Source organism: Triturus cristatus, chromosome 12 (genome assembly GCF_964204655.1).
Source record: "Triturus cristatus chromosome 12, aTriCri1.1, whole genome shotgun sequence".
Classification (NCBI taxonomy): domain Eukaryota; kingdom Metazoa; phylum Chordata; class Amphibia; order Caudata; family Salamandridae; genus Triturus; species Triturus cristatus.
In genome coordinates, this window is record NC_140595.1 from 290,539,699 (window position 1) to 290,559,237 (window position 19,539).

The window sequence follows — 19,539 nt, forward strand, 5'->3', positions numbered from 1 at the left end:
TGACACTCTTAGGCACCACTATCAATCTGTTTTTAGTAGTGTCTAGACCCTTCTAATAAAGGAGATTCTTTGGGAGGGGTCCTAGATGTTTATCTCGTAGATTGGATCCCACAACTCCACTACCCATCATAAGCACTCTGTGTTAATACAGGGAGCCCACTCCCTACTAGATTGTACTCCGGCAATTGTGGAGGGCTAATGATGAAGCATGACATCCAAGGTGGTGTGTGAGACCTTGCCTTACAAGTTTGTAAAAATCATTTGTCCTTATGAATAGGGAGATACACAGGACATTTGGATGTTCATAGACTAGGTAACGATTCCCCATATTTGGACAATGTCTGTTCCCTCCTTATCCCAAGTAGAGCATCCTGGAATGTAATATCAATTGCATTCTCTAGGACCCGCAAGAGACCTCTCTGCCTCCCTCTTCTCACCCCCTGAATGATCATAGCCCCGGGCAGACCATAGAGTATGTATTTGGGAACCCTCTTGGGTAAAGTTCCTTAGGCATATGTCAATTTGAACTCTTCCAATAGTTTTCATCCTAGTTCTAGGGAAGTAGCCCCTGTGCAAGATCTTTAGTTGTACCAAGCAGAAACAGATTCTTTATCACTGTCCCTTCAGGACTAAGATCTTTATGTACCCTTCCAAAAACTGTTTTCAAGCCAGGTGATCCTTCTACACGTTTCCATCTTGGGATGGCATGCTTACATGAACCTTCTTGACAGTCCAAGGAAATGGTCTTTTCTACAGTTGGTCTAGTTGTTGACTTGAACAATCAGGTACACAGTTAAACAACTTGACGTTACCTCAACGAACTGAGAAGAATGAGCCCAGTTCCCTCTTGAGAGAAGTAAAGATGTGGCACTAGTGCGAAACATAGTGACCACATCTGAGATTTGGAGTAAGTTTTGGACTGTGCAAACAGGATAAGCTGAAGTCTTTTGAGACCGTAGGAAAAGGTCTTTAAAGATAACATTTTGGCAAAACCTCTTTTTCTAGTAGGACCCCACTATAAGGTCTTTTTAAAGAAAATAGGTCTGTGGAATCAAAACTCAAAATGTTCCAACTTTGTATACAGCAGTCCGATGCTCGCTCCTAGAGGACATGCTCTTTAGATCAGCAGGTTAATTTTTCATCTTTTAAGTTTTTCCCCCCATTCCTCTAATGGCTAATGAAGTCATGGTTATGAAGCAGTCCTGAACAAAGACCGTTCTCATCTCTCAGACTAACCACATTAGTGGTGCTAACTAGACCTGCTGTTAAAACCATGATTTCTTCTATGGGATGTCCAGTGGAATCCTTCATCTCAGTCTTCCATCATAGACTTTGATTTGATCACCTGGTTCCTGAATACCTGCAACTCAGACATTTGAGCCTTGGTGTAGTTTGCACAAACATTCTAAAAAAAAAAAGGCAAAGCATCCAATAACAAGATCTTTCTATGGCATAAAAAGGGAAAGGTTTTGTAAGTGATACCTAATAAGTAGATTTGTTACATGAAAGGGTCAATAAGAGATGGTTCTTCCATACCACCTTTATGTGGCATAATTTGGTTCACACATTTTCTCAGTTAACTTGCACCGCGCAGGCATTAAGTTTTCAGGCAATGTTAGTCTCTGGCATAATTTATCATTCTTTCAATGATTACAAAGCCTAATTCGGAAGCTTGATTGTGTGACCTCTGGTGATAATAGCATTTCTCCCAGTAGATGTAATAACTAATGTTCAAATTGGCCCGCCGTTTTACTCTTTACGCAACTCTGATCTTCACCGGTCAGAGAATATTGCATTGAATGTGGCCATAATTTCAACCAGGAGAGTGAGAGAAATTTGGGTGTTGTGTGTGTGTAAAACCTATACTGTATTTCATAATACTGTTTCCTTCAATTCTTGCTGTTGCTTCTTGACAGATGTTTCACTACTGTCAAACACTTTTATTTCAATCTTGTAATTTCTACCCCTCCTCTCCAGCGGAAAGATCTAATTTCAAATCCCTCCATGAAAAGAGCGGCTTATCAAAACCCAAGACATTGAGAAACCCTTGGTCAAATATGGAGCTGGCTGCAGTCACTTGGCTATTTCAAGGACGTGCAGCTGCAGATAGAATCACAAATTATTATAGCTATCATAAAGCTAATCTACACCTTCCAGTTAGGCCTACACATCATTCAACAAAAGGTAAGTACCTGGCGGCTACTCAAGAAGAACGTCCTTGAATTTTGCAAAGCAACCATTTTAAGATCCATACATGCCTTTTCTCTGGCGCTACTGTGTGGATTCTGATTCCATTACAGACATCCACCTGTGTCACGCTTCCTTTTTTGCTTATTCTTTTACATCAATTTTATGATAGGTTTTCTGGCTAACTGTCCTCCCAGTTCAGGAGATGAACTGTTTCTTGTAATCTAAAATTTTAAACACAAGTGAATTTTCTGCTGGCTGCTAAAGCACTTTTTTTTTCCAAAGAGTAATACCTCTTTCCAAAAATATTTTTAAAAAAATCTTTTGTTTCTTTTCCATGGAAGAACAGGACCTTACATAGTCAAAGGAAAGGAATTCTAAATATTCTGGAGCTCTAGGAGGATGGTTTTAAAGTATGTTCATGAAAGTGTTCTTTATTCTTTAGTGGTGGTGGAGTGGGGAATGTTATGTAGCACTATTTGGAGTGCTCCTTGACTGTCCAGTCCTTTGGTGTTGTCAGATGGAACTAAACACAGTGTGTCATCCTCCCTTGTGCATGGTGATCTTCCCTTATTAATTCAAATCTCCACCTTACAAATAAACATTCTCCTTGGATGGGCTTACTTTTATTGCCATAAGCACTACAAATTCTCAGTGCGTGTGTGGGATCGGTTCTGAGCTTTGAAATGTGCACAGATGTTCTATTTACAAATTCAAATAAAGTAACAATGATGGAGAACTAGGATTTCATAGTAGTAAGCTTGCCTTCTCCACCCTTCGAGTGTCTTTACTTTTTCATAAAAACTTTAATATCTTTCAGAAGTGTTAGAGTTCTCTAAAGAATCTGCGCATGCACAGGAATAGTGTACTTTATATGAATTCAGTGAAATTACCCATAATGGAGAAGTGTGCGAAAACTAAGCTATTATAAAATCTACTATTCTGAATCACGACAAACCTCCCTAAAAGGATACTCCACATATGTGAAAAGTCAGAGTGTACAGGGAAGTAGCAGACACAAATTGGGACCATGTCAAGTGAAAATATGATTTTTTTTTTGTTTTAACTAAAATGTGGCATATAGGGTGGCTGTTTTCTTTTTTGTCCTAGATCTTATAACTCATTGTGAGCCCTGCCAACTTTAGAAAGTGAGAAACCCATGGAAGTGTAGGGAGGTTTGACTTCCAGTGACAGCACCACTATGTTTTTTTTGTTGGTTTTTTTGTGGTTCATCCATGTAATCATGTTGAAAAGTCAGTCTGCGCTGAAAACAATTCTTTCAAATGTGCGTTCTGTAAATGAGTGAAGTGTTTTACCATTTATGTATAGCTCCCAATTGAAAGTGGTACGCTACTTGATTGGATATTTATAACGTGGTAGAGGACCAGACCAAAACCTCTGCCATCATTTGTAATATTTGCTTGAAATATGGACTCCAGCCCATGACAGTGATGTACACTAGTTTTGCCTTACTTCTGCATCTCTGAAAGCCAGGGATCAAATACACGTCCATCAATGACTCCCTCGCATCAGTTTCAAGATACCTCAGGCGATGACAAGCAAAACCTTTTTGCAATGTGGAGTTGGGACAGAATCAATTAGTGGAGTATTTAAAACAATTGTGCATGCTGCAAGTCTTTTTAGGAAGCTGACTCTGTATATACTATACCAAAATGAGGTATAGTGTGCACAGAGTCCAGTGGAACCCCAAAGGTAGGCAGAGGTAAAAGTAGATAGCACCTTACTCTCAATTTCTGGTAGGGTGGGCAAGCAGTAAGGCTTTATCAGAGGGTAGTGTTAAGCATTTGTTGTACACACTGCCAGCAAATGATGTTGGTATAAAAATATTCTTAAGTTTTTTTTCTTTCTAGAACCAAGCCAAGCCTGGTACAGTTAAGTGAAATAAATGCTTTTCAAAATATTATGCAGTGTTTACAAGTAAATGCAAGTTCAAATGCAGTAGTTTGAAATACAGGTAAGTAAAGGTATTGAAATTACTGTACAGATTACTTTTTAAGTTACTTTTTCTACTCCATGTGAAATGCCTAAATATCACACTGGGCCATTTCCTAGGGAAAAGGTAAGTAAAATCAGTTTTGCACAATTGTTATTCTTCAGGTTTCCATACAAAAATCAACTCCACACTCAAAAACATTTTTTTTGCAGAGAAAAACAGTCAATGGTTTCTTGTAGAGAGGAATGAAGTTAACAGTTACCAGGTAAGTACTCGGTCTTTGGTTGTTGAGTTTCTGGGGTAAGAACAAGGGTTCCCCCAAGGTCAAGGATACACTTTTATAACATTCTCAGCGGCACTAGCGCGACCGGGTGCCGAGTGCTGAGGCCCAATGTTATCCAATGGGGGATAGGGGGCCTATGATTGGTGGCTGCTCACTAGAAGGCCAAATGGTTGTGGGAGCAAAGCTCCGGGTGTTAGGCTCAGGGCAAAGCGGGATCCTGTTTAGCACAAAAAGTGCACCCGCAGCGGTGCAGGGGCAGCTGGGTGCTGGTTTGGCGTCAGGTGCTCTGTTGATTTCAATAGGGATTTTCGGTTTTGGTTTTTAGTTGCAGGCTCGGTCCAGGAAGACTTCCGGGAGGAACCAATAGTTGGGCAGGTAAGTTGGAGGGCTTGAGAACGTAGGTGCACCTCAGGTTCTTTTCTCCAGGGTGCAGGGCGGCCGGATGCAAGGTGTCTTTTGAGGTCTTTAGCAAGCGCCTTGTTGTTCCCATGCACGCACAACATAACTGAATACTGTGCGCGCATAGGAAGAACAAGGTGCTTGCAAAAATAGATTACATCAGGTATGTAAGAGTTTATATAAAGGACAATGGGAGAAGTGACAAGAATGCGGTGTGGGGGGTGAGTTTACATACAGCGATGAGCGCATTATATGAGTGTGGTGGAAATAGTTTCCCTCAGAATGTACTCATGATTATTTTAATATATGTAGATTTTTGTCTATGCACTATTGGAATTGCACAAACCTATCCGAAAATTTGCAGTGTACAATGTCAAAGGCATACAATGTCTAATTCCTTTCACTTAAGTCAACAGTTTTGTCTTGCAAATGTTTTTCCCCCACAACATTTTTAGGGCAGAGATCTTTACACTATGTAGATGTTGCAAGATGCCACAGGTTTTATCTAAAGAGAAAAAATATGTCAAACTTGGATCAACGGCTCTCCTCATTTTCCAGGCCTTTTCAAAATCAGGCTAGGTATTGGATTGCGACCTGCATCATCACACGCCATTTAAAGGCTGGCAGGCCTCTACCAGGTTGGCCAGAAATTGGTTGACTTAAGTCAGCTGCAAAGACGACACTGCTGGTATTGCATTGGTGGACAACTGTAAGGCAGCAGTATTGAAGATGCTGCATTCCTCCTTTAAATACTTTAATTGTGGTATGAAAATGAGATCACAAACGTGCTGGCACATAACCTGTTTGCATAAGGCGAGGCTTATTCTTCAGCATTGAATCTTTCATAGATTCACATGCTTGAATTATTCTGAATTGTAAGGATTGGAGTCTTTGGTGATCCTTGTTAATACAGTAGTGTATGTAACACTCACTGACATTTCAAAAAGCCTTAGACTATATGTACTTAGTCAACCTCATTATGGGCGTTGGACCCCCCCAACCCCTGCATAATCAGTTGAATAGACACAGACCTCTACTCCCTCCAGAGGTTTCAGTTGTCAATTTGTTTCACTGCATGTCCAGTGTGAGGGAATTCTCAGGAGCTCTGCACCAGTAGTCAGTTTTTTTTACGTTTGTTTTGGTTCGATTTCTACAGATTAAAGACCATATGCTATACACAAACCTTCCCTTTTCTGACATGACACCTGTTCAAATGACTGAGAAATCTGCAGAAAAGCCTCTATTCAAGACATGCAGTGCCCGTGGAAAGAAAAAGATTTACAAGGAGGTAGCATAAATCGTGTTTATATCCTGCATTCATCCGAACGATTACACAACTTGAGATTTGCCTTCATTTTCCCTAGTAAGTCTTTGAAGACCAAGGATAGGAGTTTGGAGCTGGCACTTTGAAAAGCTGTAGCATTCTGCACAGTCCAGTCCAATTCCCCATAAGAAGAAAAACAACAATTTTATGCCATCTGCTGAGAGGTCTTCTCCTCGAACTAGTAATGTGTTGGTGCGATCTCATGAGCTTGCTATTAGAGTTTAGTCTTTTCAGCCATTTTATTCAGGCTGAAGAAACATCTGTAGCGATCAACAGTTCATACTGCTGCAATTCCAAAGCATCACACCCTCAAGACCGATTAGAAATCTGCTTCCACACATTCTACAAGAATTCCAGTCTACAAAAAATGAAAGCAGCACCTGCTACATTCTTATCAGTTGTAAAAATACCTTTGTCAGCACTCACTGAGCAGACCTCAGTTCCCCTCTCCTCGACTGTGACTGAATCAACTGTCTTTTTGTCAGCTGTCTGTCAGTTCCTTCTCCATTAGTTTACTCACCTTTGCCAGTTGCACACCTCTACTCATGTCTTTTCCACAGTAGATGGCAGTTGCTTTTACAGCGCAACTGAGGCAGTTCTCAGTAGCATCCTAGCTGCAAAATCCAATATAACAAAGGTTTTTGGTTCTGTTGTTAACAGTTGCCACTTCGGTTGCAAAAATATCTCCTGCTTGGATTATTTTGGCTGTTACATCTATTATACCGCGAAATGTTTCTACAGTTAGGATACCACTTCAGCATACTGATAACCTGTTTCAGTGCTCTTCTTGGCACTTTTGGGAGAAAGAGGAGGAGAAGGCAGACCTGGGCCTACGTGAGCATAGACCGTATTGGGATCTGCGGAACCGGTTTCGAGGCTCTGCAACGACGCTCAACATCCTGTGATTCTGGGAAAATCACTTGATCTCTCCATGCCTAACAAAAATGAATGTGTCCTCGTTTAACGTAACTGGTGCTCATGTAAAGCACTCTGAATCCTGATTTCGGGTCAAGTTCGCGCTATACAAAAAAGTTCGAGAGATGAGGAAGGTAGTGGCATACAAGATGAATTCAAGACTCACCTATGTTGAAAGTACATTATCATTGATGACGAGTTGGTTAACCTTATTCGCTGTCTCAGAGACTTGATATGATTCAGGACATATATCTGAGCTTTGCTTCTTAGGTGCCCTCCCTATTCGTTAATATGTCAGTAGTGTCAACTGTGTAATCTCCGATGTTTCACCCTTTTGTGCCAATGTGAAAATGAAAAAAGGAAGGATGCACCCTATAAACTCCAGTAGGGAAAGGGTAATCAAAGGTACAAACTAGAAATTCCCACCAGAAACTAATACTTTGATCATATGGTATTGTAGTGTGGTGCAAAAACAGTCACAATATCTATATAATAATTATCAAACATATACTGTAATCAAGAATAGAACATTCAAAGAGGGAACGTTATTCAAAATTATTCAAATTTAATTCATTAAAAACATTTTTTGAAGATTATTTTTGTGCACATTAAAAACCATTAAAATTTCACAAATACCAATTTCATCATATTGAGTACAGAATGTGCATTATATCGTATTACGCACAAATAAGATAATGCAACAACACTTATTTCTATATAAAATTAGAAAACTATAAAGCAATTAAAAATTAGTGCAAAAACACTTTATATATATATATATATATATATATATATATATATATATATATATGAGAAAACTACAAGGCAGTCAATGTGCACAGCGGTTTGTTCTTCCACCGCGACCTCTCCTTTACCGCCATCATTTAGAGGAAGATGATGATGTCAAGACGACCATCAGTATAATGGTGGTTGTACACATGATGATAGTGAACCATAGAATGTGGGATTTTCCACTGCCTTACAAAGATTTTACATGCTTCAGTGGATTTGTGCTTGGATGATATTCACACCTAAGTGTTCACACCTAAATCAGCATCCATAACATTTCAAAGAAATGTTTCTCTTGACACCATATGGAGTCTCCTGGATTCCCTCAACTTCTGCTTGTAGTATACCATTTGTGGCAATTTCATAGTGGGTGCCATGTTTGAGGACTTACTGAATATACTGAAATGGAGGACCGAAGAGGCTTAGAGTGTAAGAGTAAATGAAGTACTCACTCTGGTACTTACTTAACCATACTACTTTGTCCTCGGAGCTGCTTGGCTCTTCGTGTGAACTATACTCTCCATTGTTAGGAAACGCCATGCTTATGACTCGAAAGGCTAAAGCAGAGAAAACACCCAGGTCTGAACTAAACACTCTAGAAATCAAACTTTGACCTTAGCTGTTCACTTTTTCCTACTTCTTGTTTTGTTCTTTGAAGATTGCATTGTTTGCAAAAGATTGTCATGTGTATATTCCTTACCTTTGGAGCCTGCCACTGAACGGGTATAATCCTTCCAACTCGACGTCCTCATTTTGAATTTAATTCACATAGCAGCCTGATCTCCAGAGTCCTTTTGCAGAAAGATGGTGGTTCACAATGTACGTGAATGAAGGGAGAATTTAGTGTTGGAGTGGCATTCAATTCAGAGAATGGGAACAAAAGAAAAAATAATGATGTTCAAGAGAAGCTCCTGTCTGTATACAAATACTACTTTGTGATACCCTGATCCTGTCATACATAGCTCTCTAGATACCTATTGATTGTATAACGTTTAATTTCTCATTCATTGTAGATTACATCCTAGTTAGGTGTTGTCCATGATCCTGGGTTGTGGTAGGGTGTGTAAAAGATCGGTTGATCTTGCTATGCGAACGAGCAAGATTGTCTAAATTAGCTATTTTTGTCAGGCTTTTTTCTGGGAGCATACGGAGAAGCTAGGCCTGATCAATCACATCAAGAAACGCAGCCTAAAAAAGGACAGTTACTCAGCCAACTGGTGATAGCACTGTCACTAAAATCAGAATTTAGAGACGAGAGGTCAATGCTGTCAGATTTTAGTGTCAAATCCTGGAGGGGGATAGCTTTAATTACTGCCCAGCAGTAGACGTCAAAATTGCAGTTCCCCTTTCTTAATCACTATCAAATATCAAGTATAAAAATATGAATTAATTCAACGATAAGTTAGCACAGTAAAATCTTTGCTTATTGTTCCTCTTTTATTCCGTTGTTCTGTGCAAAATAATATTTTTTACAATAAGCTAATATTGCTCTCATAAAAATCTGTTTCTCTAGGTCTTGGCTTCTTTTTGTGCACATAGACGATTTTAATTAAGATTTGAAAAAGTGTTTTGTGATTGAAAGGGTTAAGATGTCGCTTCCTCAAGTTATGATTTTGTTTTCTTGATTTTAGTATAGCTTGCTCTTCATCCCTGTAAGGAGCGTCTAAATCAACTGCGTCTTCTCATAGTATCCTTGTTTGAAATGTTTTGTTGGCATGCCCTTACTTTAGGCATTGCTATTGACCAATATGAAAAATAAGTATAATAGTCTACTGAGAGTTGAGGAATGTTTCACCACATGGTGGTATTAATTGACCTCATTTGCCCGTTTTAATATGCTGTCAGATATGCTCTTACTGTGCTGTATCATAGAGTCCTTAATAGATTCTTGAAGTATACTGTAAGTTGCCCAATACCTAATCTATTTTTCCACTGCTTCTCAATCCTAGCTCGGACCCCACCACGGAAGACTGATGCATTTCCTGCCCCAGTGGATGACGGTGAGTTTGGATTTGTTATATTTCAATTTATTTATTTGTGGGAGGGTGGGGAGAGGCAGCACCTTTTGTATCATGATAGTTTGCAGTATTCCACATACACTGCACCTCTTATTCCCAGAGTTACAATGAAGCACTCGCCTCCAGGCATTGACAAGCTATTCTTATTTAGTTATGAAACCTTTTCTAAAATATATGTGCTCCATTTTGGTATTATTTTAATACCTCTGTCTACTAGAGCTCTGTTTGCTGGTTGTATTACTTGGTTAATCAAGTTGGGTACCTATGTTTTTCTTTTTGTTTTACTTGCAGCGTAAAGTTTACTGGTCATTTAGTTGTCTTAAATTTGATTTAGAGACTTGTGATCTTTTTGGGACGCTTAGTGCACAATGTTGTGGAGACAGATTGGAATGTAACAGACCAAGTGGAGGGCTACAGGTTTAATTAAGGATGGTGCATTGCATAGAATGGCTCCAGGCTGACCTGATGGTGCCAAATGTAGCTGCTGGAGATGCTAACGTGGAGCCTTTTTCCAAAAAAGAATATTCTTTATTCTTTTAAAAGGGGGTCCTCTATGCTCCTGCGGCCAATGAATGACACTCCCAATGTCCAGTATCTGAGAATCACAGACTTGCCAGGAGTGGCTATTACTCTTTTTTTGATAATATATTACACACAAGAGATTTACCACAATTTGACATCTTTATGTTGGGGGGCATTTTTTACCAGCGGTATAGGATACAACTTCCCTTGGTAATGATAACACAGAGCATACGAATCCTATAGCCCCATCTTGAGCATAAGGTTTAGGCAGTTATAATAGGAATCCTAATTGTTATGTTTTTAACACCCTCACCCACTCTATTAGTGGCATGCTTCCTCATTTGATCTCATCTTGGTCCTTGAAAACCGCGATGGGCTAAACCATTATTCAGGGCGCACTTAACGATATTACCTGACTGAGTCTATTTATATAAATAAAATACCTTAGGAACACACAGTATCCCTTTATTTGTGTGTCCTAGGTACTGTTAAAAACTAATATTGGGGTGTTTAGGGTACCTAATTCTCCTTACACCCTACTCTTTTCTTGTCGACATATTTCACCCGTGCTTGGACGGCCTCTACAGATTCTGGGCTTTCGTCAGGACAGATAATACCCTTTATAGCTTACTTTTCAGTCAGTAGATGTTCTTTCTGTGTCGGTCGGACAAATACACAACTACAGTCAAATAAACATGCATGCCTACTTGCCACAATGTAGGAAACACGTATTAGTGCCTAAAAAGATAACCATAAGTTATTTCTTCATCCGTTATGCTTGTAGTCCATCCTTTTAATGGAAACACATTGCTCAGACACAGCACACTTGCATGCCGAGTAATATATAATGACAAGCCTGGTGTGTGTTTTACATTTTGAAGTCAATGTTTTATGAGCCACCAGGTGGGTGATTTCAGTTTATTAGGTGCAATCCTATTTTCTGACCTGCCTGGCTCTACAGGCTCTCTCAAAAGCTGTGAACCATTTTGTGATGTCATCACCCTCTGTATATTTAGGGACAATCCCTTTGAGGATTTTAGGGTCTGAGTGTTCCTCCATAGTTACAATGTTGCTGCCACCAGAGATGGGTCCTAGGCCTATCTCCGCTCATTTTTTTCTTTGCCAATGTTTTAGCCTCTAATGCTATATTAGAGGCTGCAGATCTGCATCTTCAGGATCAAATTCTTCTTAGACACTGCTAGGAGTGCCCCAGAGGTATTGCTTTCAAAGGGAATAGTATCGGAATCCGAGTCAACCTCATCCACTACTTGATCTTCATCTGCCTCCTCTTCTGCCGTGGGGGTGGGGGGATATTTGTATCCTCTCTCTTTTCTGCAAGCAATTTTTGCTGACTGGCTTTTGTGGGTCTAGATCCCATGGAGAGGTTCCGTGCTTTGCACAGAGCCATAAGCCTTTCCTTTTAAGGTTTTCATACAGCCCAAGGTCGAGCTCCTGGGAAGTACCTGGTGCATCAGTTATGGTTTAAAGTGAGTTGGGACCTTTTTAGACAGGTGACAAAAAAATGCTACATACTTTCTAAAGGCTTAACTCACTAAAACAACTTTTTAAGTTCTAAACAGTTTTGCAAAGGGAGTTAACCAAGGCCCTACAGCTATTTTAAAACAATTTAGAAAAATCGGGAAAAAAAGTTTTTATCTAAAGACAATTTTGATTTCTTTCTGTAATCACTTCTCAACCAAGTGATACAGCAAATGTCTTGTCTTCTATTCCACCACTGCACCACCAATGTAGGAAGCTGGATCTTCATGTGATATATCAATAATTTGATATACCATGAAAAGACCCCAGGGCTTTCCTTACTAGTGCACAGGGCTTGTTATGTAGTCCAAAAGTGCTCTTTTAGGGGGTAGTGTGGTCAAGCAGCCTTAGGCTTAACACAGAGGAGTGTAAGACATTGCAAATACACATAGTGGTTAATAAATGACAACACTGTAGGATCAGATTCAGGGAGACTCGAAAAACATAGTCAGCCCTGAGTTGATGTTGTAGACTTTTCAGTAAAGACACAAGGTGGATGGTTGAAAGGTAACAAGGTTCATGATTATGATGGGCTTTATAATTTATTGATGAAAAAGCATCTGTTGAGTAGTAAGTCCACTTTCGCCTCGAGATGGGGAAGAAGGCAGACCACTGGATCAAAACAAGGGTGACCAAAACATCCACTCGTGGGGTTGACCATAACAAAAGGTCAAAAAGCCCCCCCCCCCCCCCCCCCCCCCCCAAGGGAAGGAGGGTGATCAATCAAAAGATAAAAACAAAGTCTTCCCAGGGCCCCCAAAAACCTGCTCAGGAGGGTGGGCCCTGAAACTCTACACAGTCTATGGGTGAGTACCAGGTTAAGACCTAGGATCCCAAAAAGGCTTTGTGTCATGACTGTAAGGCCCTTAGACACCAAACTGGAGACCCTAACTGTAAAAACAAAAATAATGCCTCTAGTCCACCTGCAGTAAATGCAGTGGCTAATATCCAGATGGGATCCCAGGTGAGCCCTGAGCATCTGTAGGAGCTCACTGAGGTAACTCTAGTCTCAGAGGGTTGGGTAGAATAGCCAATGCCTAAAAACACCCCCATCGCCCCTGGGTCTTGGAGAAGAGGACCAAAGGTGCCCCTCCGAGCATCGAAATGCCTGAGCCCACTTACTGGTTCAGCCCAACTGGCTTCCTAGCCAGACCTCTGCTGCCTCTTTACAGAGACCGGTCCCAATTGAAATGCATTGGGCTCCCGACACTGATTTGCACCCTGCTGCCCTTGTGCCACTGGTGGTGTACAGTTGGTGCTGCCTTGGGCCTTGACCACCACTCAACTCCTGGAGATTGGTCCTATAAGTCGATGTACTGTACCTGTTTGCAGAACTTGTTCTTCCTTCCATAGAATAACATTGCAGGACTCGAAATTTGCACTGTGTCCACTTTTAAAGTGAAAAGAATTTATATTTAAAAACATGCTTACCTTAACGATTTGTTCGAGGCATATGAGCTGCAGATTGTACACTTAGCATAGGTCGCCATCTGGTGTTGGGCCCGGATGTTTGCAGTTTGTTTTTCTTCTTGGACAGTCTTTGGAAGTCACGAGTTTGGTGACTCCTCCTTCGGTCCGTACTGCGCATGGGCTTCGGCTCCATCCTCAGATTGTTTTTTTCCGCCATCGGGCTCGGATGTGATACTTCGTGCTCCGGCTTCGAACTTCTACGGTTCCAGCCTCGACGGAAAATCCTCGATTCTTCGAGTTCCTTCATCATCTTCATCTCTCGAAGCGGCACTTTCTCCATCCCGTACATCGACACCGGCCTTCGGGCCCTCCGCGACTCCGGTCCCGGCCGATGGAAAGGACTCCGTTCAAAAAGTGCCCAAAATGTGGGTCTAAATTTCCCCACACCGACCTCCATCAGGTGTGTAACCTTTGCCTCTCTCCGGAACACGAGGCCAGAGACTGCCCCGCCTGCAAGTCTTTTCGATCGAAGAAGACCATCCGAGATCGAAGAGCTCGACGCACCATGGCGCACTCATCCTCTGCAGCTCCACCGGACATCTTCGGAGACGACGCCGAAGCTTCGGGGCAAACACACACCGAGCAGGAGGAAGACGTCGTCAGCGCTTCCGAGGCCGACGACTCCGACGTGGAGGACGTTACACCAGCGCAGCGGGCCGTGAGTACTATGCCCCCTCCCACCCCCACGCCGAAAACCAAAGAGACTCAGGTTACTCCCTCGCCTGCCGGCCTGGGCAAAACCAAAACCAAAACTTCGATCACCCCACCTTCGGGCCCGGTGTCGAAGCTCCCAAAGTCTCATGGCAGCTCGGGATCGAGCCAGCCGACACCCGGTGCCGAAAAACAGCATCCGGCACCGAAGACTGCAAAATCCAGCTCGACTCCGAAACCACCGGTGCCGAAGCCTGGACACTCGGTGCCGACCAAACACAAACACAAATCTGTCGGCACCGATGCTCCGGCGCCGAAACATCATTCGACGCCGAAACACCCGGAGACCTCAAAAAAGCATGGCGCACACAGACCATCGAAACCCCCGGTTCCGAAATCACCGGTGCCGACAGACGACTCGACACCATTGGCTCTGTTTACACCAGACCCTTTACAAAAGACTTTGTCCAAAGATCCAAAGACTGGGCTTTTGACTTTAACTACCAAGAAAAGACGCCTTGATGCTCCGGCTCCTCCTCCTCCACCCAAAAGGAAGGACTCTGCTACTTCTCCCCTCAGAGTGCCCTCCCCACCACCGCCTCCCCTACCCCCTCCACCTCCTCCACCGCCTCCACCTCACAGGTCTCCGCCACCTGTACCTCACTACGATCCGACCCCATCCCCAGATCCGGATGATGGGGATCCGGACAATTACCCGGCGGACGCCCCAATGGATCCCACTCCACCAGGGACCCCAGATCCATGGGAGGATTACAATAACCCTGATATACCCAATGTACCTCAGGACGACCTATACCCATCAAGACCGTCTCCTCCAGAGGACTCCTTAGGGTTTCACCATTTAGTGCAGAGAGCAGCACACTACCATGGGGTGGACATGCACAGTGAACCAGTAGAAGAAGACTTCCTACTGGATACATTTGATATACAAGACAAATCCACTTCCATTTTACCCATGCTTAAGGGTGTCACCAAGCACACTACAGAGGTGTTCAAAGACCCTGTCAGAGCCAGAGTACTGAACCCTAGAATAGAGAAGAAGTACAAGGCGGCACCCACAGACCCTGCTTACATCAAGGGCCCTGCTCCCCTAGATTCCCTAGTTGTCTCCACAGCTAGAAAGCGGGCTAACTCCCAATCCTCAGGAGATGCCCCACCGCCAGACAAAGAATCTAAACTTCTGGACGCGTCTGGTAAACGCACCGCCTCCCAAGCTGCAAACATGTGGCGCATTGCAAACACACAAGCACTGCTTGCGCGATATGATAGAGCACACTATGACGAACTAGAGGCTCTTATGCAGCACCTTCCAGAAAAATACAAGCACAAGGCTCATGACCTGATACAGGAGGGTAAACTAATTACAAACACCTCCATTAAGTGTGCCCTCGATGCAGCCGACACTGCTTCTAGGGCCATAAATACCAGTGTCCTGCTTCGTCGCCACGCCTGGCTCAGGATCTCAGGGTTCAAGCCTGAAGTCCAGGCATCCATACTCAATCACCCCTTTGACCAGGAAACACTCTTTGGGCCAAAGGTAGACGAAGCGCTCGAAAAGATGAAGAAAGACACAGACACAGCAAAGTCTATGGGGGCACTCCAAACACAAGCCTCCAAGCGTTCCTTTCGACGCTCGTCCTTTCGTGGCACAGGCAGAGGCTCCTCCACCGATAACGCCTCTACCTCCTACAAGTCCCCTCCTCAAAATACCTTTTCAAAGGGCAATCAGAGAGGTGGTTACAGGGGTAACAACAATAAGGGCAGGGGCAAAACCAACAACACCCGTTCTGCCACCCCCCCCGCACAATGACTCCCCTCCGCTCCCCCCAGACCATTCCACTCCGGTCGGGGGCAGACTACAAAACTTTATCCACGTATGGGAGTCCATAACATCGGACAAATGGGTGACCCAAATCATTCGGTCAGGGTACTGTCTAGAGCTAACATCTACCCCACCCAATATCCCACCAAGGCACCGTCCAATGTCTCAAGAACATTCCACACTGCTCAAACAAGAGGTACTCTCACTCCTGCAAAAACACGCTATAGAGCAGGTCCCCGTCAATCAACGAAATCTAGGGGTCTACTCTCTATATTTCTTAATACCAAAGAAAGACGAGACCCTCAGACCCATTCTGGACCTCCGGCCTCTAAATGCCTACATACATTCAGACCATTTTCACATGGTCACTCTACAACAAGTCCTCCCACTCCTCTGCCAGGGAGACTTTCTCACAACCTTGGATCTGAAAGACGCATACTTTCACATTCCAATACACCCCTCTCACAGGAAATACCTCAGGTTCGTGGTGGACGGGCAACATTACCAATTCACGGTTCTCCCCTTCGGGGTCACCACTGCACCACGAGTGTTTACCAAATGCCTAGCAGTAGTAGCAGCACACCTCAGACGTCAACACATTCACGTCTTCCCTTACTTAGACGACTGGCTGATAAAAGCCACGTCCTACCACCAATGTGTGCAACATACAAACAGCACCATCCAACTGCTCCACCAGCTAGGCTTCACGGTGAACTACCAAAAGTCGCACCTCATACCATCTCACACAAAGCAATATCTCGGGGCCACTATAGACACCTCCAAAGGTATTGCCTATCCAAACTCAGCCAGAATCACAAGCATTCAAGCCTTACGCAAAACATTCCTTCCCCAACACTCTCTTCCAGCAAGAGTGTTCATGAAGCTCATAGGAATGATGGCGTCCTGCATATTTATAGTGCCCCATGCAAGACTCCACATGCGTCCACTTCAAGAGTGCCTAGCACAACAGTGGAACCAGGCCCAGGGTCAGCTGACGGATCTGGTGTTGGTGGACGGCCGCACACATCACTCTCTGCAGTGGTGGAACACCACAAACCTTTCCAAAGGACGGCCGTTCCTGGACCCGGTTCCTCAGGTGATTCTAACAGCGGACGCATCGCTCTCCGGCTGGGGAGCGCACCTCCTACACCTCACAATGCAAGGTCTATGGACGCCACAGCAAAAATCGCTCCACATCAACCATCTGGAGCTCTTGACGATCTTTCTAGCCCTAAAATCTTTCCAAAAACAAATTTCGGGCAAAGCAGTCCTCATTCGCACAGACAACATGACTGCGATGTATTATATACAAAAACAGGGGGGGACACACTCTCCCCAGCTCTCCCGCTTAGCCCAGAGCATATGGAGATGGGCAATTCCCCAAAACATCTTTCTCCTGGCACAGCACGTTCCAGGAGTACAAAACACCATAGCAGATCTGCTCAGCAGACAAACGCAACAACTACACGAATGGGAACTGCATCCACAAGTTCTTCACCCATTCTTCAAACAGTGGGGGCATCCTCAAATAGACCTCTTCGCCACCCACGAAAACAAAAAATGCCCAAGCTTCGCCGCCAGATACCCACACCCATTTTCCAAGGGCAATGCGATATGGATGAACTGGTCAGGCAGATTTGCATACGCCTTTCCACCTCTCCCACTAATTCCATTAGTGGTCAGGAAGCTACAACAGCACTCCCTCACACTCATTCTGGTAGCTCCAACGTGGGCCAGGCAGCCGTGGTACACCACGCTACTACAACTATCAGTGGTACCACATCAAAAACTGCACCTTTCCCCATGCCTCCTAACCCAGAACCATGGAGAAATCAGGCACCCGGACCCAGCCCAGCTCAACCTGGCGATCTGGCTCCTGAAATCTTAGAATTCGGATACCTTAACCTTCCCCCTGATTGCATGAACATCATCATGGAAGCCAGACGTCCTATCACTAGAGCATGCTATGCCGCAAAGTGGAAAAGATTTGTAATTTACTGCCGTAACAATACAATTAACCCCCTAGATGCATCCATACAGCACATCATATGCTATCTGCTCCATCTTCATAGGTGTAACCTGGCATATTCATCCATACGCCTACACCTAGCAGCGATCGCTGCCTATCTACAAAACAGGCAGCATTTATCACTCTTCAGAGTGCCCGCTATTAAAGCCTTCATGGAAGGCCTTAAACGAGTAATTCCTCCCAGGGCACCACCTTCCCCTGTATGGAATCTAAATTTAGTTCTTACACGTCTAATGGGTCCGCCCTTCGAACCAATGCACAAATGTGAGCTACAGTTTCTCACCTGGAAAACAGCTTTCCTTGTAGCTATCACTTCCCTTAGAAGGGTTGGTGAAATACAAGCGTTCACCATACAGGAACCCTACATACAAATGCATCACAGCAAGGTCATACTTCGCACAAATCCGAAGTTTCTGCCCAAAGTCATTTCCCCCTTCCACCTCAATCAATCAGTGGAATTACCTGTCTTCTTTTCGCAACCCCAATCTGTTGCAGAAAGGGCCTTACACACACTCGATGTAAAAAGGGCGTTACTATACTACATACAAAGAACGCAACCCTTCAGGAAGACTAAACAATTGTTCGTTTCCTTCTCTCCACCACATAAAGGCAACCCCATTTCAAAATCAGGGATAGCTAGGTGGATTGTAAAATGCATACAAATTTGCTATCAAAAGGCAAAGAGAACATTATCTGTTCCCCCTAAAGCCCACTCTACAAGAAAGTTAGGGGCTTCTATGGCTTTTCTAGGGAATATACCCTTAGATGACATCTGCAAGGCAGCCACATGGTCTACACCGCACACCTTCACAAAACACTACTGTGTAGATGTGCATTCCAAGCAGCAAGCTAGGGTGGGCCAGGCTGTACTAAAGACACTTTTTCAAACAGCTGCAACGGATACCGGTGGTCGCCGCTAAGGTTGGGTACTGCTATGTAATCTATGCTAAGTGTACAATCTGCAGCTCATATGCCTCGAACGGAATATGCTACTTACCAGTATGCATCTGTTCTTGGCATGTAGAGCTGCAGAGTTGTACACGCCCACCCGCCTCCCCGGCTACCTGTATCCGTTCCAGTACATCTTATTTAGATACAACACATGGGTTTCTCACTGTTATTACTACGCTCCATCATTTCCCTGTTGGCGAAAAACAATCTGAGGATGGAGCCGAAGCCCATGCGCAGTACGGACCGAAGGAGGAGTCACCAAACTCGTGACTTCCAAAGACTGTCCAAGAAGAAAAACAAACTGCAAACATCCGGGCCCAACACCAGATGGCGACCTATGCTAAGTGTACAACTCTGCAGCTCTACATGCCAAGAACAGATGCATACTGGTAAGTAGCATATTCCTTTTCTGATGCCTAAACAAATCTAAAAATACTTGCTATTTTTATAATTTGGTGTGGATCTCCTTTTGAGTTGTGTTGTCATGTATTAGTCATTGTATGTATTTGCAAAGGTCTTACACTCTTCTGTGTTAAGCCTAAGGCTGCTCAACCACACTACCCCCTAATAGAGCACTTGGGATTGCAAAACAATCCCTGTCCACTATTAAGGGAAGCCCTGGACTCTTTACACAGAATATCAGATTAATGATATATCACATGAAG

The 19,539-nt window shown here is 43.5% G+C and overlaps 1 protein-coding gene across 3 annotated transcripts in view; it reads left to right on the forward strand.

Moving 5' to 3' along the window:
* KATNB1 (katanin regulatory subunit B1) overlaps positions 1 to 19,539 on the forward strand; it is a 558,599-nt gene that overhangs the window by 300,825 nt on the left and 238,235 nt on the right. For all 3 annotated transcript variants that reach the window (XM_085640093.1, XM_085640095.1, XM_085640094.1), the window contains exon 15: positions 9,801 to 9,851. In XM_085640093.1, the coding sequence (XP_085496219.1) occupies positions 9,801 to 9,851 (51 nt within the window). The remainder of the gene's footprint in view (positions 1 to 9,800; positions 9,852 to 19,539) is intronic.